This window comes from Leptodactylus fuscus, chromosome 4 (genome assembly GCF_031893055.1).
Source record: "Leptodactylus fuscus isolate aLepFus1 chromosome 4, aLepFus1.hap2, whole genome shotgun sequence".
Classification (NCBI taxonomy): domain Eukaryota; kingdom Metazoa; phylum Chordata; class Amphibia; order Anura; family Leptodactylidae; genus Leptodactylus; species Leptodactylus fuscus.
In genome coordinates, this window is record NC_134268.1 from 199,675,412 (window position 1) to 199,700,223 (window position 24,812).

General features: G+C 46.0%; 1 protein-coding gene across 2 annotated transcripts in view; it reads left to right on the plus strand.

The window, feature by feature from the left end:
• LOC142200907 (integrin beta-1-A-like) overlaps positions 1–17,160 on the plus strand; it is a 52,916-nt gene extending 35,756 nt beyond the window's left edge. For both annotated transcript variants that reach the window (XM_075271609.1, XM_075271610.1), the window contains one exon: positions 15,716–17,160. Coding sequence is in view for 1 of the 2 variants with exons in the window: in XM_075271610.1 (XP_075127711.1) it covers positions 15,716–15,781 (66 nt within the window). In the remaining variant the exon portion in view is untranslated. The remainder of the gene's footprint in view (positions 1–15,715) is intronic.
• The last annotated feature ends 7,652 nt before the right edge of the window (positions 17,161–24,812 follow it).

The window sequence follows — 24,812 nt, forward strand, 5'->3', positions numbered from 1 at the left end:
ATACACCCACTATTTTTGCTACTGCCATATAGTGCCATTGTCTCACTGGGAATTCAAAGAATATATTGGGCTTACATATAACTTCAATTCCAGGGAGAAGCTTGTCAGTGTAACGTGGCACTGACGGGCTCAATCGCCGCAACCCAGCTTTCCCAGGATCCTGAATGGAACACACTGACAGTGTATTCCCGTATACCCCATATATACACCCCAAATCCCCGTTCCAACGGTGTGCCCCCCCCACCTTCACCTCAGAAATACCCTGCAAGTCCCCTAGCAATAGAATTGGGGCTATATACACCCACTATTTTTGCTACTGGTATATAGTGCCATTGTCTGACTGGGAATTCAAAGAATATATTGGGGTTACGTGCACCCACAATTTTTGCTACTGGTATACAGTGCCATTGTCTCACTGGGAATTCAAAGAATATATTGGGGTTATGTGCACCCACAATTTTTGCTACTGGTATATAGTGCCATTGTCTGACTGGGAATTCAAAGAATATATTGGGGTTACAAATACCCTCATTTCTTGCTACTGCCATATAGTGCCAGTTTCTGACTGGTAATTCAAAGAATATATTGGGGTTACGTGCACCCACAATTTTTGCTACTGGTATATAGTGCCATTGTCTGACTGGGAATTCAAAGAATATATTGGGGTTACAAATACCCTCATTTCTTGCTACTGGTATATAGTGCCATTGTCTGACTGGGAATTCAAAAGAATATATTGGGGTTACAAATACCCTCATTTCTTGCTACTGCCATATAGTGCCAGTTTCTGACTGGTAATTCAAAGAATATATTGGGGTTATAAATACCCTCATTTCTTGCTACTGGTATATAGTGCCATTGTCTGACTGGGAATTCAAAGAATATATTGGGGTTACAAATACCCTCATTTCTTGCTACTGCCATATAGTGCCAGTTTCTGACTGGTAATTCAAAGAATATATTGGGGTTATAAATACCCTCATTTCTTGCTACTGGTATATAGTGCCATTGTCTGACTGGGAATTCAAAGAATATATTGGGGTTATAAATACCCTCATTTCTTGCTACTGGTATATAGTGCCATTGTCTGACTGGGAATTCAAAGAATATATTGGGGTTACGTGCACCCACAATTTTTGCTACTGGTATATAGTGCCATTGTCTGACTGGGAATTCAAAGAATATATTGGGGTTACAAATACCCTCATTTCTTGCTACTGCCATATAGTGCCAGTTTCTGACTGGTAATTCAAAGAATATATTGGGGTTATAAATACCCTCATTTCTTGCTACTGGTATATAGTGCCATTGTCTGACTGGGAATTCAAAGAATATATTGGGGTTACAAATACCCTCATTTCTTGCTACTGCCATATAGTGCCAGTTTCTGACTGGTAATTCAAAGAATATATTGGGGTTACGTGCACCCACAATTTTTGCTACTGGTATATAGTGCCATTGTCTGACTGGGAATTCAAAGAATATATTGGGGTTACAAATACCCTCATTTCTTGCTACTGGTATATAGTGCCATTGTCTGACTGGGAATTCAAAGAATATATTGGGGTTACAAATACCCTCATTTCTTGCTACTGGTATATAGTGCCATTGTCTGACTGGGAATTCAAAGAATATATTGGGGTTACAAATACCCTCATTTCTTGCTACTGCCATATAGTGCCAGTTTCTGACTGGTAATTCAAAGAATATATTGGGGTTACGTGCACCCACAATTTTTGCTACTGGTATATAGTGCCATTGTCTGACTGGGAATTCAAAGAATATATTGGGGTTACAAATACCCTCATTTCTTGCTACTGGTATATAGTGCCATTGTCTGACTGGGAATTCAAAGAATATATTGGGGTTACAAATACCCTCATTTCTTGCTACTGGTATATAGTGCCATTGTCTGACTGGGAATTCAAAGAATATATTGGGGTTATAAATACCCTCATTTCTTGCTACTGGTATATAGTGCCATTGTCTGACTGGGAATTCAAAGAATATATTGGGGTTATAAATACCCTCATTTCTTGCTACTGGTATATAGTGCCATTGTCTGACTGGGAATTCAAAGAATATATTGGGGTTATAAATACCCTCATTTCTTGCTACTGGTATATAGTGCCATTGTCTGACTGGGAATTCAAAGAATATATTGGGGTTACGTGCACCCACAATTTTTGCTACTGGTATATAGTGCCATTGTCTGACTGGGAATTCAAAGAATATATTGGGGTTACGTGCACCCACAATTTTTGCTACTGGTATATAGTGCCATTGTCTGACTGGGAATTCAAAGAATATATTGGGGTTACAAATACCCTCATTTCTTGCTACTGGTATATAGTGCCATTGTCTGACTGGGAATTCAAAGAATATATTGGGGTTACAAATACCCTCATTTCTTGCTACTGCCATATAGTGCCAGTTTCTGACTGGTAATTCAAAGAATATATTGGGGTTACGTGCACCCACAATTTTTGCTACTGGTATATAGTGCCATTGTCTGACTGGGAATTCAAAGAATATATTGGGGTTACAAATACCCTCATTTCTTGCTACTGGTATATAGTGCCATTGTCTGACTGGGAATTCAAAGAATATATTGGGGTTACAAATACCCTCATTTCTTGCTACTGGTATATAGTGCCATTGTCTGACTGGTAATTCAAAGAATATATTGGGGTTATAAATACCCTCATTTCTTGCTACTGCCATATAGTGCCAGTTTCTGACTGGTAATTCAAAGAGTATATTGGGGTTACATGCACCCACAATTTTTGCTACTGGTATATAGTGCCATTGTCTGACTGGGAATTCAAAGAATATATTGGGGTTATAAATACCCTCATTTCTTGCTACTGGTATATAGTGCCATTGTCTGACTGGGAATTCAAAGAATATATTGGGGTTATAAATACCCTCATTTCTTGCTACTGGTATATAGTGCCATTGTCTGACTGGGAATTCAAAGAATATATTGGGGTTATAAATACCCTCATTTCTTGCTACTGGTATATAGTGCCATTGTCTGACTGGGAATTCAAAGAATATATTGGGGTTACGTGCACCCACAATTTTTGCTACTGGTATATAGTGCCAATTTCTAACTGGGAATTCAAAATGCGCAAGGCTCCCGGAAAGGGACGTGGACGAGGCCGTGGGTGAGGTCGGGGGAATGGTTCTGGGGAGCAAGGTAGCAGTGAAGCCACAGGGCGTCCCGTGCCTACTCCTGTGGGGCAGCAAGCATTGCGCCACTCCACAGTGCCAGGGTTGCTTGCCACATTAACTAAACTGCAGGGTACAAACTTTAGTAGGCCCGAGAACCAGGAACAGGTCTTGCAATGGCTGTCAGAGAACGCTTACAGCACATTGTCCAGCAGCCAGTCAGACTCTGCCTCCTCTCCTCCTATTACCCAACAGTCTTGTCCTCCTTCCTCCCAAAATTCCCAAGCTTCACAGAACAATAACCCCAACTGTCCCTGCTCCCCAGAGCTGTTCTCCGCTCCTTTCATTGTCCCTCAACCTGCCTCTCCACGTCACGATTCCACGAACCTAACAGAGGAGCATCTGTGTCCAGATGCTCAAACACTAGAGTCTCCTCCATCTCCGTTCGATTTGGTGGTGGATGACCAGCAACCCACCCTCATCGACGATGATGTGACGCAGTTGCCGTCAGGGCATCCAGTTGACCGGCGCATTGTGCGGGAGGAGATGAGACAGGAGTTGGAAGAGGAAGTGGTGGATGATGAGGACACTGACCCGACCTGGACAGGGGGGATGTCAAGCGGGGAAAGTAGTGTGGATGTTGAGGCAGGTGCAGCACCAAAAAGGGTAGCTAGAGGCAGAGGCAGAGGTCAGCAGCTTAGGCGAAGCCAGGCCACACCCGGAATCTCCCAAGATGTTCCAGTTCGTACCCAGCCCCGAAAAACTCCCACCTCGAGGGCACGTTTCTCGAAGGTGTGGAGTTTTTTCAAGGAATGCGCCGAGGACAGATATAGTGTTGTCTGCACAATTTGCCTCTCGAAATTGATTAGGGGCTCTGAGAAGAGCAACCTGTCCACCACTTCAATACGCCGTCATTTGGAATCCAAGCACTGGAATCAGTGGCAGGCAGCAACGGCAGGACAAAGGCCGCCTGCCGTTCACGCCACTGCCACTGCCTCTGCCTCTGCCTCTGCCACTGCCACTGCTGACTGTGCTGGCGATGCACTCCAGAGGACGAGCCAGGACACCACTTCATCTGCCTCCGCCACTTTGTTGACTTCTCCCTCATCCTCCCCTGTTCCTGTCTTATCTCCTTCTCCTGCACCATCAAAGGCACCATCAGGCGCTTCTTTACAACAACCCACCATCTCTCAGACATTGGAGCGGCGGCAGAAATACACTGCCAACCACCCACACGCGCAAACTTTGAACGCCAACATCGCTAAACTGCCGGCTTGTTGAAACTCCCGCCTTCCTGGACCTGATGGCAACTGCGGCACCTCGCTATGCCGTCCCTAGCCGTCACTACTTCTCCCGGTGTGCCGTCCCCGCCTTGCACCAGCACGTGTCACTCAACATCAGGCGGGCCCTTAGTTCCGCGCTTTGCACAAAGGTCCACTTGACCACCGACGCGTGGACAAGTGCATGCGGACAGGGACGCTACATTTCACTGACGGCACACTGGGTGAATGTAGTTGAGGCTGGGACTGCTTCCCAAACTGGCCCGGTGTACCTAGTCTCCCCGCCTAACATTCCTGGCAGGGACACGAGAAGAACACCCCCCTCCTCCTCCTCCGCTACCGCCTCCTCCTCCGCTACCGCCTCCTCCTCTGCTACCGCCTCCTCCTCTGCTACCGCCTCCTCCTCTGCTACCGCCTCCTCCTCTGCTACCGCCTCCTCCTCCGCCTCCTCCTCCGCTGTTAGATTGACCCCAGCTACGAGTTGGAAACGTTGCAGCACTGGCGTTGGTAGACGTCAGCAGGCTGTGCTGAAGCTGATCAGCTTGGGGGACAGACAGCACACTGCCTCCGAGGTGAGGGATGCCCTCCTCGATGAGACGGCAATATGGTTTGAGCCGCTGCACCTGGGCCCAGGCATGGTCGTTTGTGATAACGGCCGGAACCTGGTAGCAGCTCTGGAGCTTGCCGGACTCCAACATGTTCCATGCCTGGCCCACGTCTTCAACCTAGTGGTGCAACGTTTCCTAAAGAGCTACCCCAATGTTCCAGAGCTACTGGTGAAAGTGCGGCGCATGTGCGCCCACTTTCGCAAGTCGACAGTAGCCGCTACTAGCTTAAAATCTCTCCAGCAACGCCTGCATGTGCCACAACACCGGCTTTTGTGCGACGTCCCCACACGCTGGAACTCAACATTTCAGATGTTGAATAGAGTGGTTGAGCAGCAGAGACCTTTGATGGAATACCAGCTACAAAACCCTAGGGTGCCACAAAGTCAGCTGCCTCAGTTTCTCATCCATGAGTGGCCATGGATGAGACCTTTGTGACATCCTACGGGTCTTTGAGGAGTCCACAAGGAAGGTGAGCTCTGAGGATGCGATGGTGAGCCTTACAATCCCGCTCGTGTGTTCTGAGAGAATCCCTGATTGACATCAGGTATAACTCAGATCACACAGAGGAGTTAGGGATAGCATCCGATCCGTCACAGCTGGAGAGTAGGTCCACACATCTGTCCGCTTCACTGCGTTTAATGGAGGAGGAGGAGGAGGAAGAAGAGTTGTCCGATGATGTGATGGTGATACAGAAGGCTTCCGGGCAACTTCGAATCGTCCCATTGTTGCAGCGCGGATGGGTAGACATGGAGGATGAGGAGGAAATGGAGATTGAACTTTCCGGTGGGGCCAGAGGAGTCATGCCAACTAACACTGTGGCAGACATGGCTGAGTTCATGTTGGGGTGCTTTACAACCGACAAGCGTATTGTCAAAATCATGGAGGACAACCAGTACTGGATCTTTGCTATCCTTGACCCCCGGTATAAAAACAACATCTCGTCTTTTATTCCGGTAGAGGGGAGGGCCAATCGCATCAATGCTTGCCACAGGCAATTGGTGCAGAATATGATGGAGATGTTTCCAGCATGTGACGTTGGCGGCAGGGAGGGCAGTTCCTCCAGTAGGCAACCAAGTTCTCCCCGGTCCACACAAACGAGGGGCACACTGTCTAAGGTCTGGGACACCTTGATGGCACCCCCTCGCCAAAGTGCCGCCACGGAGGGTCCTAGTGTCACCAGGCGTGAGAAGTATAGGCGCATGTTGCGGGAATACCATTCCAACCACAGCCCTGTCCTCTCCGACCCCTCTGCGCCCTACACGTATTGGGTGTCAAAGTTGGACCTGTGGCTTGAACTTGCCCTATATGCCTTGGAGGTGCTGTCCTGTCCTGCCGCCAGCGTCCTATCTGAGAGGGTGTTCAGTGCAGCCGGTGGCATCATCACTGACAAGCGCACCCGTCTGTCAGCTGAGAGTGCCGACCGGCTCACTTTGATAAAAATGAACCACCACTGGATAGAGCCTTCATTTTTGTGCCCACCTGTGTAAAGCACCCCAACATGAAACTCCATGTCTGTACTCAACCTCTCCAATTCCTCCGCATCCTCATACTCATCCACCATAAGCGTTGCACAATTCTGCTAATACTAGGCTCCCTCCACCCTGCTTTCCCACAACTCTGCTGGTTAGAGGCTCCCTCCACCCTGATTTCCCACAACTCTGCTGGTTAGAGGCTCCCTCCACCCTGCTTTCCCACAACTCTGCTGGTTAGAGGCTCCCTCCACCCTGATTTCCACCAACTCTGCTGGTTAGAGGCTCCCTCCACCCTGCTTTCCACCAACTCTGCTGGTTAGAGGCTCCCTCCACCATGAATTGGTCCAAACTGGGCTGTTTAGAGGCTCCCTCCACCATGAATTGGTCCAAACTGGGGTTTTTAGAGGCTCCCTCCACCATGAATTGGTCCAAACTGGGGGTTTTAGAGGCTCCCTCCACCATGAATTTGCCCAAACTGGGCTGTTTAGAGGCTCCCTCCACCATGAATTTGCCCAAACTGAGCTGTTTAGAGGCTCCCTCCACCATGAATTGGTCCAAACTGGGGTTTTTAGAGGCTCCCTCCACCATGAATTGGTCCAAACTGGGCTGGTTAGAGGCTCCCTCCACCCTGATTTCCACCAACTCTGCTGGTTAGAGGCTCCCTCCACCATGAATTGGTCCAAACTGGGCTGTTTAGGTGTAAACTGAATTTTATTGAAATTTTCAAAATAAAGAAACAAACACAGTATATCACAAAATAACAAAAAGAAGACTAACCAAAAGCAAGTGCAATAACAGAAAAACGGCAAAACAGTGCCCTAAATGGGCTAAACGAGAGGCATAAGTGCCAGCAGAGCACAAATCAAAACAAATCAAAGAGAAAAACTGGAGACACAACACAGCCCCAGGAGCAGCACCAGAACAACACAGAACTAGGGGAAGACAAGACACCACAAGGACAGGAAACGAAAGGGGGGGAAGGAGAACAACATCTAACTCAGAAAAGAGGAACAGAGCGAGACAGAAGAAGAAAAGTGGAACGAAAGACACTTAAAGACCCCAAAAGGAGAACCACCGGAAAAAAGGGTTAAGGAAAAAGCGGAGAACTCAGTCGAATCTTGAAACACAATCCACGGCCGCCAGAGGGTCTCGAATTTAGACGAATCCACAAGGTCCTCCGCTACAATAGCCTCCATCCTTCTAATGAGGAGGAATTCCTGGAGCTACTCCAACAGGGAGGGAACCACCGAGCTACGCCAATGACGTGGAATGACCATCCTGGCGGCCGTCAGAAAATGACGTAGTAAGTCACCTTTGACCCTAGAAATCTTACCAGGAATAAGAGAGAGGAGGGCCAGTTGAGGGGATGGGGACACAGAGCGACCACTGACCTTAGAGTACAGGGAAAAGACAGAAGACCAAAACTCCTGAATCTTTCCGCAGTCCCACCAGATATGGAGGAAGGAGCCCACAGCTGAACCACAGCGCCAACACTCGTCCGACACAGAGGGGAAAATGCGATGCAAGAGGGTCGGACAACGGTACCAACGGGACAAGATTTTATAGTTCTTCTCCTGCGCACTACAGGGCAAAGGCAGCTTGTGAGTCAACAGGAAGGAACGTTCCCAATCAGCAGCAGACAAACGGGGGCCCAAATCAGAGTCCCAAGCTTTGGTAAAGGGGGGAAGACCGGGGGCAGATGCCGTAAGGAGAATGTCATAAAGAGTGGAAAGAACCCTAGTCGGTACCCCGGAACGGAGGAATTCGGACTCCAAGGCGGTCGGGGCAGCAGAGAGGATGGGCTGCAAAGAGAACCGACGAAGAAAAGAAGCAAGTTGGTTGTATTCTAGCCAAGACAATGTAAAGTCAGGGGAAGAAGCCTGTAACAGGCTAAGAGGAGACAGAGCAGAGGACCCAGCAACGGACCCCAGACGGACATCGTCAAAAATGGACCAACAAAGGAAATGATGAGCGGTGCGGCCGGGGGGGAACATACCATTCCGAAACAGAGGCGTCAGGCGACCCGGGACCTTGGCAAGGGAAAGAGAGGAGCAGACGGAATCCCAAGTGGACAGAAAGTGGGAAGAAAGAAGAGAGACGCGAGTTAAGGCCGGCCGAAAATGAGAGGGGATCCACGGAAGAGAGGCAAGATGGGCAGAGAGAAGCTCCGCTTCAATGGAGACCCATTGTTTATCCAGAGCCCGAAAACGCCAGTCGAAGAGGCGGAGCAGGATCGCCGAGCGGTAATATAAGAAAGGGTCAGGAAGCCCCGCCCCCCCATTAGTCTTGCGACGAGCAAGGGTCCGGAATTTAATCCTGCTACGTGAGGAGCCCCAGACAAATCTACCAAACATCGACTGAAGAGACTTAAAGTAACGCCTAGACACAGGGATCGGAAGGGCTTGGAAAAGGTAAAGGAACCTGGGCACGACGTCCATTTTTAAAGCATTAATGCGGCCGAACCAAGACAACCCCAGAGACCTGTACGCCCGCAGATCGACAGCAGTTCTCTCGAGCAGAGGGAGGTAATTCAACTCAACCAAGGCAGAGGGGTCGGCAGGAATCCGAACACCCAGATACTTAATAGAGCAGGGCTGCCACTTAAAGGGGTAACTAGCAGCCAATTGCAAAACCTCCGACTGTGCGAGGGAAATGTTAAGGGCCTCGCTCTTGGAAAGATTGACTTTAAAATTAGAGGCATTACTATATCGTCAGAATTCGTCAAGGATCGCAGGAAAGGAGTCATGCGGCCGAGCAACATAAAGCAATAAGTCGTCAGCATAAAGAGCTAGGCGAACCTGAGACTGGGCCAGCGGAAGACCCGAGACATCTGTGCGAGATCGAAGCGCGACCGCCAGGTGTTCCATTACAAAGGCGTAAAGGAGATAAGGGGCAGCCCTGTCTAGTACCATTACGCACAGAAAAGGGATCAGACAATAGGCCATTAACCCGGACCCGCGCTGAGGCGTCGCCGTATAGGGACAGAACCTTACGCAAGAAACCGGAGCCAACATTCACTTGTTCCAGGGTGGCGCGCAGAAAGTCCCAATGAACGCGGTCGAACGCCTTCTCGGCGTCGATAGACAAGAGGCACAAGGGAGTACCCCTGGAGCGCGCGGCACCCGTAACTAAGAGAGTCTTACAGATGTTGTCCCTGGCTTCCCGACCTGGGATGAACCCCACCTGATCAGTGTGGACCAAGCGAGGCATCAGAGAGGAAAGACGATTCGCCAGAAGCTTCGCGTAAAGTTTTATGTCAATATTGAGGAGAGAGATAGGGCGATAACTCGCGCAACAATGGGGGTCCTTACCCGGTTTAGGAAGAACCACAATCGAAGCAGAAAGAGACTGACTCGCGAAAGGAGTATCCGCATCCAGACTATTAAACACACGAAGGAGGAGGGGGACAACCTGAGCCTTGCAAGTTTTAAAGAAACGAGGGGTAAAACCGTCCGGGCCCGGGGATTTGCCCAAAGGGGACGACTGAATAGCCTCCGTCAGCTCCTCCTCGGTAAAGGGAGAGTCGAGGGCAGACCTATCATCCGCATCCAAAGTAGGGAGGGCAGTAAACGCCACATATTCCCTTATCTTAGTCAGAGCAGTCTCCGGGTCCAGGTCGGCATAATGACCCTTCAAATTATACAAATCATTAAAGAACTCGCGAAAAGCGCCCGCTATGGAGGGGGGAATCATGAACTAAACGCGCCGCGCGGTCCCGGATGCATGGGACAAACTGGGCTGTTTAGAGGCTCCCTCCACCATGAATTTGCCCAAACTGGGCTGTTTAGAGGCTCCCTCCACCATTAATTGGTCCAAACTGGGGTTTTTAGAGGCTCCCTCCACCATGAATTGGTCCAAACTGGGGTTTTTAGAGGCTCCCTCCACCATGAATTGGTCCAAACTGGGGTTTTTAGAGGCTCCCTCCACCATGAATTGGTCCAAACTGGGGGTTTTTAGAGGCTCCCTCCACCATGAATTTGCCCAAACTGGGCTGTTTAGAGGCTCCCTCCATCATGAATTGGTCCAAACTGGGGTTTTTAGAGGCTCCCTCCACCATGAATTGGTCCAAACTGGGGTTTTTAGAGGCTCCCTCCACCATGAATTGGTCCAAACTGGGGTTTTTAGAGGCTCCCTCCACCATGAATTTGCCCAAACTGGGCTGTTTAGAGGCTCCCTCCACCATGAATTGGTCCAAACTGGGGTTTTTAGAGGCTCCCTCCACCATGAATTGGTCCAAACTGGGGGTTTTTAGAGGCTCCCTCCACCATGAATTTGCCCAAACTGGGCTGTTTAGAGGCTCCCTCCATCATGAATTGGTCCAAACTGGGGTTTTTAGAGGCTCCCTCCACCATGAATTGGTCCAAACTGGGGTTTTTAGAGGCTCCCTCCACCATGAATTTGCCCAAACTCTACTGGTTAGAGGCTCAATCCACCCTGATTTTCAAAACAAATGTTGGTGCCAACCTCAACTTACTACAAGGGCCAAATTCACTGCTGGTGACAAGCTCTCCTCACTGCAAGTGCCAAATACACATGTTTCAAGGTGTTTTCCTACTGTCAGAGAGGTGGTATTGAGTGTGTAAAGTGTGTAGTTGTTAGGCTGTGATGTTGGGGTAATAGAGGGTCTTTGGTGTGTTAGATGCCCCCAGACATGCTTCCCCTGCTGTCCCAGTGTCATTCCAGAGGTGTTGGCATCATTTCCTGGGGTGTCATAGTGGACTTGGTGACCCTCCAGACACGGATTTGGGTTTCCCCCTTAACGAGTATCTGTTCCCCATAGACTATAATGGGGTTCGAAACCCGTTCGAACACACGAACATTGAGCGGCTGTTCGAATCGAATTTCGAACCTCGAACATTTTAGTGTTCGCTCATCTCTAACTATGTCCCTTTGTCACGTGACTACTTACTTTCTACAGAACACAAATGAATACAATGAATGCACAACCACAACAGATCAGCTCAAGTTTCTGTCTAGCAACACCCATACAACATACTGCTTTTAGGTTCTTTGCAAAGAAAAACTTGAGATATCTATATAAGGAACATATGTGTTTACCTCACACTCGGACAGGAAAACAAAGTCCTTAGAAACACAGATCGGATTGGTAAGAAAAAAGTTCTTACCTGCAGCGCTGACTTTTGTTGGATCTGTGGTCCCAGGAACTTCTGTAATCACTGGTCGTCCGGGGGATCAGTAAACCGTCTCCTTATTTCTCAAGCCCCACGTTGGGCGCCAATTTGTTGGGGACATTAAATTGCAGGGTTCCAAATTAAATAATTAACAGGCCTAGATGGGCTACCACCCATTGGGCCTGGAGAAGCCACACACACACGCAGCTGATAGTGTATCAAGTGAGTTCTGATTTATTGTTACAGAGAGTCAATATTTATACAGACAAAAGCAGGTTGGACTTATGACATAACATAACATACCAGGATTGGATGTGGAATGGTAGCCTCTATCCATTGGCTAAAGCATTACATTCCACCAGGAAGCTAACCCCCACCCCACTCATTGTATATGTGTATCTCAAGGCTCCGGAGATAATTAGAGATCAAAGGCCTGGTGTCACTTCTTGGATCTAACTTTCAGGGTTCTATAGACATCCTGAGTTACACACTCTTGACACAAAGGTGCAACTCTGAAGTCAATCAGCTAGATAAGGATTCATTAGCATTCCATTTCCTGGTAGCCCATAGCATCTCCATGTTAATTAGTCTAACCAATTCCTTTTGAGACAAGACTACATATCTTTGCTAGAGAAAAATGGATGACAAATACGAGATAGAAGATATGATTCTAACAGTCTCATGTGTTATGGATATGCAAATTGACAGCTAAGCTTTACTGGCATCAAGATTTTACTCTATACAGGACATATTTGCAGACTAAAGCCTGGTTCACATCAGCATTTGGTAAGCCATTCGGGGAGTCCACATTGGAAACCCCCCCCCCCCCCAAGCGGAATACCAAAGGCATTGGCAAGTGGTGAACTTATGAAAGCACATGGACCCCATGGACTATAATGGGGTCTGCGGTGTCCGCATGGAACGTGCACGGAAAAGTACTTCATGATCTACTTTCCTGTCCACATGACTGGTGCGGAGACCGTGCGGAAAGCACACGGGCCCCATTATAGTCTATGGGGTCCGTATGCTTTCACTGCTCACCACTTGTCATTGCGTTCAATAGTCCATTTGGGGGGTCCCCATGCAGACTCCCCGAATGGATTACCGAACGTAGATATGGACTGGGCCTAAGGCCTCATGCACATGACCATGTGCATTGTCCATGTGCTATATAGCTGTGTTTTTCACGGTTAACACAATGACCCATTCATTTTTATGGCCCCATACGCATGGTTGTGCAGTTCCACATTTCCGTGAACTGGGGCTGAACTCGGGACAGTCCTCATTCCCGTCCATTATGCAGCCTATGCTCACTTACCTTAACCACAGCCTGGCTACATGCACACGGTCAGGTCCATGTCCCAGTAACTCTATGACAGTAGGTCCATCAGGTTTTCATGGTTTATCTTCTTGCAGCGGGTACAAAATTGTGCAGAGGTTGCCCCACGGTGCAGACTAAACAGCGCTACAAACCAGCTACGTGAACACTGGAACAAACCTGCCTGTGTTTGTGTGGATTTGTAAGCAGATTTTGACATGCACTTGCCATATGCAACACAAAGGATGAAATCCTGAGCTTGGTCTTGCTGCAGATTTTCGTGTAGATACGACTTTTAGACTTGCATCATCTTAGCAAAGAAAATCCGCAGCGAATATACAAGGTGTGCATTTACCTTTAATGTAGTGGGGTGAAATCTGCAACATAATCTGTTTCTAAATGTATTTTGCTGTGAGTTGCTGCAAATCCTTGGAGGAAAAAAATCTGCAAATGATTTCTTTTCCGTGTGTGGACGATTTTGCTAACCGTGTTTGTGCGGGATCCTCCTATAGTGAGTGCACGCAGGGTCGGACTGGCCCGCCGGGGTACCGGGGAATCCCCCGATAGGCCCCAGCCTGGACTGACAGTGCTCATTTCGTCAATGCAGAAGCACTGGTCAGGGGCCCGATCGGGATGTCAGGGGCTGGTTCAGGCCCCTGTCCAGTGCATTTGCATTGATAAACTGAGCACTGCTAGTGGCAGGGGCCCGATCGGTAAGCTCGGGCCCCAGGCTGCCGGCAGCGCTGTAATTACTAAAGATGGCCGGCTGCCAGTTTCCCAGGGCCCCGACACTTACACAGAGGGGCCTCCTGCCGATGCTATACTTTCCCTATTAATATAAGGAAAGTATACATCCCGAGGACAGAGCACACCAGGGGCAGCTGCTATCCCTGCAATCTTTAGAAGCGATCTCTCAGCAGCCCGAACTTCCTTCCCCTCCCCCTCCCAGCAGTGAGTCATCGCTTACATCGGCCCGTGTGGAGACAGAGGAGTCTGCTGCTGCTGCAATGATCCACAAATGTGAGTATATTTTTTCCTTTTTTTTTTAGTAAAATGTAATGTTTAATATGTATATGTGTACATTTGTTTAACCATTAAGTCCTATCATGGTGTCTATCATGCACCACTATCACACACATATCATTATGATAGACACCATGATAGTACTTAAGGGTTAAAGTATGTAACTTGTATACTGTGTGAGGACTGTATGTTTGTATACAGGTATGTGTGTGTATATACAGTATGCTATAATGTGTGAGTGTATGTATATAGGGGAGTATACTGTATATAGTATATATGGTATATGAATGTACATAAATGTGTATATGCTAATTATATATATATATATATATGTGTGTGAGTATATATGAATGTATATGTATGAGTGTGTAGTGTTGCAGTATAGGTATAATGGAAACAGAAAGTCCTCAGAGCAAACCTCTGTGGAGTTTCTGAAAAAAGCGCTGCAGGAAAAACTAATGTGTTGCCGCCGGGGGTTTTCCTGCAGCGCTTTTTGGCTGTGGGACGCTGTTAGGTCTTATCCTTTTAGTGTGATGTACAGTATATTGAGATGTTACAGAGGACCTTTCACCTCCTGAGGCACATGCGGTTTTATATACCGCTAGAAAGCGCTGAATTCAGTGCAGCTTTCCTGTTCTGTGCCCCCAGTAAAGAGCTATCGGTGCCGGTACCGTAGCTCTTCACTGTCAGAAGGGCATTTCTGACAGTCAGTCAGGAACGTTCTTCTTCCCAGCAGCATCTATTGCACTGTACTGTGAGATCGGAAGCGTTCCTCACCGCTCAGCGTCATCACTAGGCGGTAAGCAAAGCCCCCTCAACCAGTACAGCGCAATAGACGCTACTGTGAGGAAGGGCGTTACTGACTGACATAAACGCCTTTCTAGCAGTGTATTAATCCACATGTGCCCCAAATGGTGAAAGGTCCTCTTTAAAGATTAGGCGCAGACGTGAGACGCAGTGGTTTTCATTGAGCTTTTGTCCCCAGCACCCCGTTATCCTCCTGCCTGTCTGTTCGGTCTCATGGCCTCATTTCTGGAAATCCTGGATCTAATTGGTTTCAGTGGTCCCATGAGGTGCAGGACTCCCAGCAAGGAGGTGCCGACACAAGACTAAATGGACACTGGCGGCGGACAATGGAGCAATGGGGACAGGTGAAGGCGCTTTTTATTTATTTTTTTTATTTTACACCTTCCATCAGGCACATGGGTTGATCCAATACCTGGACAAATCTTTAAAGCATTTATCCATCTTTATAATGTTGATGGTCTGTCCTTAGGATAGGCCATCAGTATTACATCTGTGATGATACAACATCCAGGACCTCTGCAGATCAGTTCTTCCAGGACAGTGGAGCTACAGATAATGGTAACATTTCTAGGAGCCACGCTGATCACTTTCCATACAGAGTGTAGCAGTAGGTTTAGGTAGTATGTTGCACATTGTATGGCGGGTGAGCAGCATGGCTCCCGAGATGGTATTACCTTTAGCTGCCCTGTCTTGGTATCGCTGGTCTGCAGGTTCCTGGTGGTGGGCCCCTAGAAACAATTCCACTGGTGGGCCCTACACACCCCAGTCCGACCCTGAGTGCACGGTGTCCATGTGTGTATTCAGCAGGAATGCTTTGATATCCTTCACGTTATTTCCTCACCGATGTCAATAGTCAGAATTTTTTTTTTTTCCAACTTTTTTGCTTTTCTCCCAATTTTAGGGTGAAAATCCCATCTACAAAAGTGCAGTGACAACGGTGGTGAATCCGAAATATGAGGGAAAATGAACATTTTTTTTATTTTGTGTACATTTTACTACACTGTGTATGCAAAGTAGCAAAAAAAAAATTTTATTATTTTGTTTTTGTTTTCCTACCCACCCGCTGGGATCAGATGGGCAGTACTGCAATGATTTACTAAAGCATAACAGTGTTTGATGTTCAGATTTTCACTTGTACAGATTATGTAAAAAAAAATTTTTTTGCAAAACCTGGTTTGCAAGATAAAAGCAATCGGTGCCATTGGACTGTAGAAACCTCGCTGACCGCGCAGCCTTTAAGTCATTGAAGGTCACCTTGTGCCTTTGCGTAAGCGGATAGCTTTGGGGATGAAGGGTTAATCACTGAAGGCCTTTCTGATGAGAGTATTATGATGATTCTGGGTCTGCTTCACAGGGATCGGCAGGGCTGGAATTTACGGACGTAACGCGTACCTCAGGCGTCAGCGGGTTCGGAAGGTGCGGCCAGATTGGGTTTGTTATGTGTATTGCGAGCGAATGTCAGTGAAAGTGAACCGAAAGGGAAATGCTAAATCTATCGGATGGAATAACGTCCCAGAGGGTCCTCGGTAAATTCCAGCTCTGCACCAATAGCTGCCTAACTTTACCTAGCCAAAAAAAAAAAAAATCACAGTGCATTATTTCTTTAAAGGCCTTAAATTTTTGTCATGAGCGTGCTTTTTCTTTAATGTGTTAAAGGAGATGAGCAGAAATAATAAAAAAGGCTTGCTTTTTGTTCTTTAAGAAACTGCGCCCCCTATTGTCGATGGCAGTGACTGGTATTGCATCTCTACTCCGTTTAAAGGGTTTCCAGGGAGTTTCATTTTACTTTGGGGGGGTTTTCATGCCAGTTCCAACCCCGAGGTCACACGATTTGGATTTGGGTTACTCCGCCCCCTCCCACTCCCGTTTTCACCACTAGCTACCTGTGCTATGGCAATGCCCCAGCTCAGGAGGAGGAGGCAGTAATGTGACCGATATGTCCAAATGGGTTATTAGAACGGAGTTGCAATATCAGATGCTACCTCTGGTCAGAGGGGGCGCTGTTTTTCTAACAAAAGCAGACCTTTTTTTTCCCAAATGGTCAATCCCTTTTATTTCTAAATCTGGTGCTTCCTTCTCTTGCTGTTCAGTCTGTCTTGATATCCTCAGGATTTCGCCTGACTCTTGTGACCCTGTGACCATTTAATTGTAATCTGCCTTTGTTACATTATGGTTTGTTCTAAATTTGTGCCATACAGATACATTGTATATTACCCCTCGGACCGTTTGCTTTGCCTCTGTTCGTGTTTGTCACATTTCTTGTTTTTAAGTGCCTTTTTATTTTAGCAGTTGTTCACTTTTTACAGTACTGTTAACTGAACTTATTTATTAAATAAAATGACCTAAAACGGGGCTCGTGCGGTGATTCTTGTCATGTATCTATAGTCGTGCACTTGTAGGACTGTGCAATAAACATGTTCAACCCTTGCCTGTGTCACAGCTGTCCGTAGGCAAATCTGACCCTGCTGACCAGGTAGCCAGTGTAATAGCCAAATTCTGTGCCAACAGAAAAGATGTGTGACCTGTTCTTCAGAACACGACCTGTTCTTTCTGCCAGCTGGGAATGAACAGCCCACAGATGTCGTCCATGTACCACTCGTGCCCCAACCCTGCTTCCATGGCCCAATTCAGTAAATTAATAGGTTATACGTGTACTGTGCCAAATATTAATTTCAGCATAATTCTCAGTTGTCTGACTGATACAGATTGGGTTATACTAGGCCTCGTTCACATCTGCGTCTGTAATCCATTTGGGGAGTCCGCATGGGGACACACCTTCCCCCTGAACAGACTACCGAACGCATTGGCAAGCGGTGAGCAGTGAAGGCACACGGACCCCATAGACTATAATGGGATCCATGTGCTTTCCACACGGTCTCTGCAAGAGTCATGTGGACAGGAAAGCACAGGGTGGCCATAATAACCTCAGATGTTTGGAGTCATGTGCAGGCTGACCCAATGGACAGAACTGCCTGAAAATTTGTATGTGTGCTAATCAAGGCATGGGGAAACGGACGGCATGAAAAAAAAAAAAAACCTAAAAATCATCACCAACTGCTTCCTCGTGACAATAACACCCGCATGACATTTGCATTAATGTTTCTGGCCAGAGTGGAAGTGGATACCAATTGGCCATGGAATATCCTGTGGAGCGACGAAGCGCATTTTTACCTGAATGAAACGGTCAACACACAGAACTGTCGCATATGGGCCACCGAAAACCCGCATGCGCTCGAGGGGGTTCCGCTGCATTCGCCCAAGGTGACCCTTTGGCGTGGGGTTCACCTGATCGTTCATGATCGGACCGTTCTTTTTCAAAGATTTGGGCCCAACTGGAGTTGCCACCTGTTCCGTCACAGCAGCGAGGTACCGGACAATGCTGGAAACAGTGGTCGCTCCTCAACTCCAACAGCGGCAGTGTCTGCAAACGATCACCTTCATGCAGGATGGCGCCCCTCCTCACATCGCAAATCCTGTGAAGAACGCTCTTCAAGCACATTTTCCCGATGACAGGATTTTGCGTCACTCATTCCCTACAGTGTGGCCACCGCGCTCTCCGGATCTCACTCCTAGTGATTTCTGGTTGTGGGGACACTTGAAGGAGTGTGTTTATCGGGGGAGTGTCAAAACCCTGCCTGACCTCAAACACCGCATCACGTTGGAAGTGCGCAGCATCTCACCAGAGACGTTACACGCAATCGTCAAGCACGTTCTGCCTAGGATGACCATGCTCACCATGCATGATGGCGCCACATTGAACAGTCATGCTAATTGGTGGTCCAAATGGGACATCCCCAAGTATCGACAGATGGGATTTGCACTCGCTGTACAGCGCCACATTATCCCCTGGTGGGTAGTTTTTGTATAAATTTTTTTTTTTTTTTCATGCCGTCCATTTCCCCATGCCTTGATTAGCACACATACAAATTTTCAGGCAATTCCGTCCATTGGGTCAGCCTGCACACGACTCCAAACACCTGAGGTTATATTATGGCCACCCTGTAGATTGTGAACTACTTTTCTGTCCACATGTTCTGTGAGGAAAGCACACGGACCCCATTATAGTCTATGGGGTCCGTGTGCTTTCACTGCACTCCACTTGCCAATGCGTTCGGGGGGGTTCCTCATGCGGATTCCCCCAAATAGATTACCAACGCAGATGTGAACGAGGTCTAAGTTTAGCCGTCACAGTGACCACTGCCTTAATCTGCCCTGTTTGTTTTATTCTTATTACATTCATTCGTTATTCTGGATATGTTGGCACACGCTCGGGTCTTTCTTCTTGGAGAATCCTGTGATTATAAAGCTGTCCTCCTCTTTCCTGGTATTTGCTGAGCACAAGGTTTCCAAGGTCCATGTTCCTTAAACATGCGGGAATTCTGGAAGAACAAGGTAATTTGCTGTCACTGCAGTCATCTTAATATGTCTGCCATGTTGAAAATGCAGAGCAACCTGCAAGCAGCATCTTATACAGCAGGAGGAGCTGAGCAGGTTGATAAATGGGTGGTTCTAGTCATTGGCAAACATTCCTGCATAGAGAGAGCTCCTAGTCACTGTCTAGGACCGCCCACTGGACTCTTAAGAAAAGTTCCAATGTATCTGCTCGGCTCCTCCTGCTCTATAACATGCTGCCTGCACTTTTTATATGCCACAGATTCGCGTTGTGAATATTTGTTAGGTTTGCTTGCAAGCTTGATCTTGGTATGAACTATTATTATACTCTGGGATCTGACGAGACGTGAGTATAATAATTGGGGGCCCAGGGAAGGTGCAGGATAAGATTCATACTCTCCCTTCCCCAGGCAACCCCAGCGCTTTTCACCTGGACCATCACAGAAGACCGTGACTGGGTCTCAGTAGTCACTTGGGGGCGTCCACTTTGTGACACTTTGACTCTGCATCATGACACCCCCTAGTGGCTGATGAGGCCTAATCGCAGGCCTCAAAGGTGACCTGGGGCCACTGATCTCCCACAGGAGAATGCACATGGGGTTTCCGTTCCCCATTCTGCATTAAAACACAAGCAGGCTTTTCTCTCTGCATTTTTCAGGAGGATCCCATTATAATCTATGGAGTTTCCACAGGTAACCACTTTTTAAGCAGATTGGGTTTACTTTTTTTGGATTCCAAAGAACGGAAACCTAAGAGCAAATGTGAACCTAGAGTAAGGCTTCAGTCCTGTGATGCGAAAAAGCTGCATTTTAAAGTGAATGGGATTCTGGCTGATTCCATTCACACATTGCAGGAAAAAAAAAATCTGCAGGGGTAAAGCTGTTTGTGTTTTTGAAAATCCTAGCTTGGCATTTTCTATATAGGTATAAGGGCAGAAACTCCAAAAACGCAATGAAGAAATAAAACCTTTACCAAAGTTCTGCAATGGCCGTGATACATTACATATGGAGGATTTCTGTGGGTTTCATGTAACACAAGTGACCTCACCAGACCTTAAATACATTTGGAAGACATGAGGTCACCACTTACTAAATATAAACTATAGATCATGGGTGGGGACTTTACTAACTAAAAATAAAGTTTAGCATAGATCTTCAGGTTGGCTGTGCAGTGTGTGTGTATAGCGAGATATTTCTCCCGCGTGTGTGTGTGTGTGTGTGTGTGTGTATATATATATATATATATATATGTATATATATATATGTATATATATATATATATATATATATATATATATATATATAGCGCCATCAAATTCTGCAGACGTGGTCCGTTACTGTCCAATACAGGGCTCACGATCTCCATTCCCAAGTCCATAATGAACATTAATAAAGCATTTGCTTACCCATTTTCCTGATGGATAGCTTGTGGAAGTCAGACCTAGATCAAGCAAGAGGAAAATACTGCATGATTTATGCGTAAGTTGCAGTTCTCTCTGAGCTGGTGGGTGTAGAATAGCTGCAATACACTGCACACAGTAAGTATAGGAGAATCTGCTCTATAACTGACTCATCTTGTCTCCAAAGTGTGATGTGTGCTGTTCTGCGCGTGTGTGCCTCATGTCCTGTACACCCGGAAGAGAAGGACTATAGCTTCAGCTGGCTTACATTGGAAACCACACAATATCCTAACATTGTATCAAGACAGGCTGCATAGACATAACAGACATTTTGTGGTAGAATATCACGAAATCATGTTTTCTTTTAAAGCTGGTCTTCTTGTGCCATACAGCTTGAGACATGTTGAGCAAACCACAAAGGACAGACAGATCTGTAGGGATCTTTCGTCCTATGGAAATAATTTACCTTTTTCAATGTCCTTCACAGTCCACGTCGGAGAAATAGAATATTCTGCTGGTATGTTCCTGTTCTCTCTTTTTCCGTGGAGCAGTTGTGTTCTTCTTTCTGGAGGTCAAATTATTACACATCGAGACTTATTCCATGTAGAAGTTATACAATATATTTTTATAAAGGTGAAGGCAGACTACCCAAAACTGATGACCCTTGGTCATCTTACTACACAAATGTAACATTCAGACAGAAAAATAAATAAATTGAGCCAAAAAAATTAATGTACTACCAATATTGGAATATTGGACTTGGGTCTCTTGGGCCCACTCTCCAACAACTCCTTGGAAATAGAACATACTATACATCAAATTATGGAGTCTTCTGCTGGACCATTATTTTTGTTAGTGCCAGGGCCCACCAGAGGATCTTCTGCTACACTGGTGGCCAGTCCAACCTTCAACTTACAGACAACCCATTTCCATAACTCCTATTACATCGTAGGGACATTCAAGAGGAAGGCTCTTGGGACATCTCTCTATGAGACACCACAGCACTTTGTGACGAAACCCTTTTGGTTATTGGTCATGTGACACAATAACTCTGCCCATGAACCCAACCTAGGGGTGGGCAAATTTATCAAAGGCGTATATCAGGATTAGGTTTCAGATGTGAGAATGAACTTACTTGCTTCATCCAATGGAAGGAAACTGAAGAGTTGCGTCTTGGTGTTGAACGGTCTCTTGAATGGTTGGGTGGAGCTGTGCGGATGAGAGGTCCATCCGATTTCTTTTAAAGATATATAGAAATGAATATATTCAATAGCTTGGGAAGGAATCACTTACTGCTATGATAAAATGAGTCAGAACTAGAATTATTCTGAAAGTTTCGCAAAGTTCATTCATTTATATTTCTTTCAGAAATGAATGTAAACCATATTGTCCATTTTCCAAAAGGACACTAGATGATGTGAGGAACATTTTCAGATACTTGTACTACAATAGCCTTTTGTAGGATCTGACTAGATGAATGAGACTTCAATGGGTGTTGCGTTCCCCTGACCCAGCCACCAGTTGTATCAGCTTGGACTAACCCGTGGGTACTATGGATAACATGGGGGCTACAGAAATAAATCTAGCTGTGTCAGAAACAGCACCAATTGTGCAAAGAGTTGGTGGAGATGGTGAGAGATCCCCTTTAAATATTATACTGTATGAACTATATCTAGATTAAAAAAAGGCCAGTGTTACTGAGTTTCCCTCTCTAAATTTGCATTCAGTAAAACAGCAAGGCCATAATAATGTATAGGGCCGCACGATGTAAACCTTTCAGATTCTCCAAAGTGCTAACTTTGTTTAGAAACCATGTATAATGTATGAACTCCGAGTGACGGGAAATCGATCCCTCCTTTAATCTCTAGTTGAAAGCTATAAACTCAGATGATGTATTATGTAAGCCTCCCGAGAGCGCCCCCATCAGTAGGGTTTCCAATGACGGTTAATCTATTACTCATAAACTATATACTCTAAGGTGCCTCTGTGAATGTCTTGTATCACCGTTAGTTTTGGCACTGATCTCTCCCCACTGTCAGACGGGCGTTCCTTATAGCTCCTTGGTGTATATACAGTAGTTTATAAGAAATAGATCAACCATCATTGGAAACCCTTGTTGAGTGTCTACTGATGGGGGCACTTTCGGGAGGCTTACATAGATGGGGGGTTGCTGTTTAACCCTTTCATGTAGTGCTAAGCGTATAGTTAACACTCAGTTCCTGTGCCCGCAGGGATTACTTCAGGCTGTCTTACACACTGGGAATAGCCAACAGAGACAGAAAATACTCAGACTCCGGCAGATTAACACCTAGGGTGCCTTGATAGTGATCACTGGGTCTGGGGGCAAGTCAAAATAAAAATTACAATAAAAAATATACTGTCTATCTATCTATCTATCTATACATATATATACATATATATATATATATATATATATATATATATATATATATACACATACTGCTATTCTGAATGGCACAAGGCAAGTAGGGTCCTTTTACAGATTTTGCAGGGCTGAACTGGATGGACGCGCCTTTCTCAAACCTTACAAGCTGTGTTACAATGTAGTGTAACAGCCCTCTTTGTAGAGATGTAGGATAGATGTTTGTGCTCACCTGCTCTGTGTTTGGGGTACATTGGGGAATGTATTCTGGATGAATCCTTCCTTGCAGATAAACGATGCGTGAATGAAAGATGGTGCCCTAAAATAATAATAAAAATTATAATAATGACACTAGTATAGAAAATTATAAAATATAAAGAATCCTCCCCCACCAAAAATAACTTAATTTCCAGTGTTCCCATGGTGTCAGAGAAGCCGGACTCGCTGTAATGACCTGATTCACTGTAAATCTAGTACATGAAGTAGCTTCACACTGTCCAACTCCTCCAGATATCTGCACACCTGTACAATGTACTGGAAAGCTGGAAAAAAATTCAGAATGGGGTAGAATTGGGGAAAAACTGCATTTGTGCCGCTTTCTTCTGGGCTTTGTTTTTATGGTGTTCATTGTGCAGCCTAAAAGGAAATGTCACTTGTATTCTATGGGTCGGTACCGTTACAACGACACCAAATTTATACATTTTAACTCCTTAAAATAATCCACAATGTTGCAAAAAAAAAAAAAAAAAAAGTTTCTTGGAGTCGCTATATTCTGACCTGTAACTTTTTTATATTTCCATTTATGGGACTACATAAGGGCATCAGTTTTTGCAGGGGCCATATATACATTTTTTTATACCATTTTGGGGAATGTCTGATGTTTTGATTGTTTATTTATTAAGCAAAAATAGCAAAAAAAAAAAATGGGCGTCTTATCATTAATTCAATACATTGCAATGCTAATGCATTGCAGTGTACTGGAAAATACTGATGCTTCTATTACAGGCTGTCTAGAGCAAATGAATGACAAGCCTCCGCAGCCTTCAATAGGCTTCCAGTTGTCATAGGAATGGATGGGTGGTCCCAGATCGCACTCCTAAGCTAGGCGATCCACCCCAAAATGGTTGGTGGAGACTCCCTTTAATGACAATTGGTAATCTGTGCCTTCTTTGCAGTATTCATATTGCCTATGGGGCAACCACAAGAATGTACTTTTCCCCTCCTATCCTTGTGTAGCTTTGGGTCTCTTCTGCTGGCGGTGAAGCAATTCCACTAATACTAATACACAAGGGAATGACTTACAACTGTTTATACAGCTTCATAGTATTCTACATTAGCTGGAGATAGACATTCAGAGCGTGGAGAGCAGGAATACGGTATATACTAGGGATACTGTTATTCTAGGACAAATCTCTGTGTTTATGGCTCTATGGTACATTTTGTAACAAGGGAACAATGACTTTCGCAGCAGTCTAAACATTGCACTGAGTAACCGGCTGTCCCTGCCAAAATGGGTATTCATATATCACATTGTACTGCAGCTTAGCTGGGAGTATAGATCAGTGTTTAACCCCCTTCACCTTCTTCTATACACCGCTAGCAGTCAGCAGGCTCCTGAGTAGAGATGTAACGTTGGTTATTACATTATAGATCTTCAACTTTGCCAGTTTTCTTCTGCACGCTCAGTACTTACCAGACTGCACACAGATTAGAGTTTACCATAAGTGTCAATGTAATACAAACAATTACCCCCATATACTTCTGCCATAAAACCGGGGCAGATCGCCATGGGTTAATTGTCACTGAGGCAATTGCAGCAAAGTG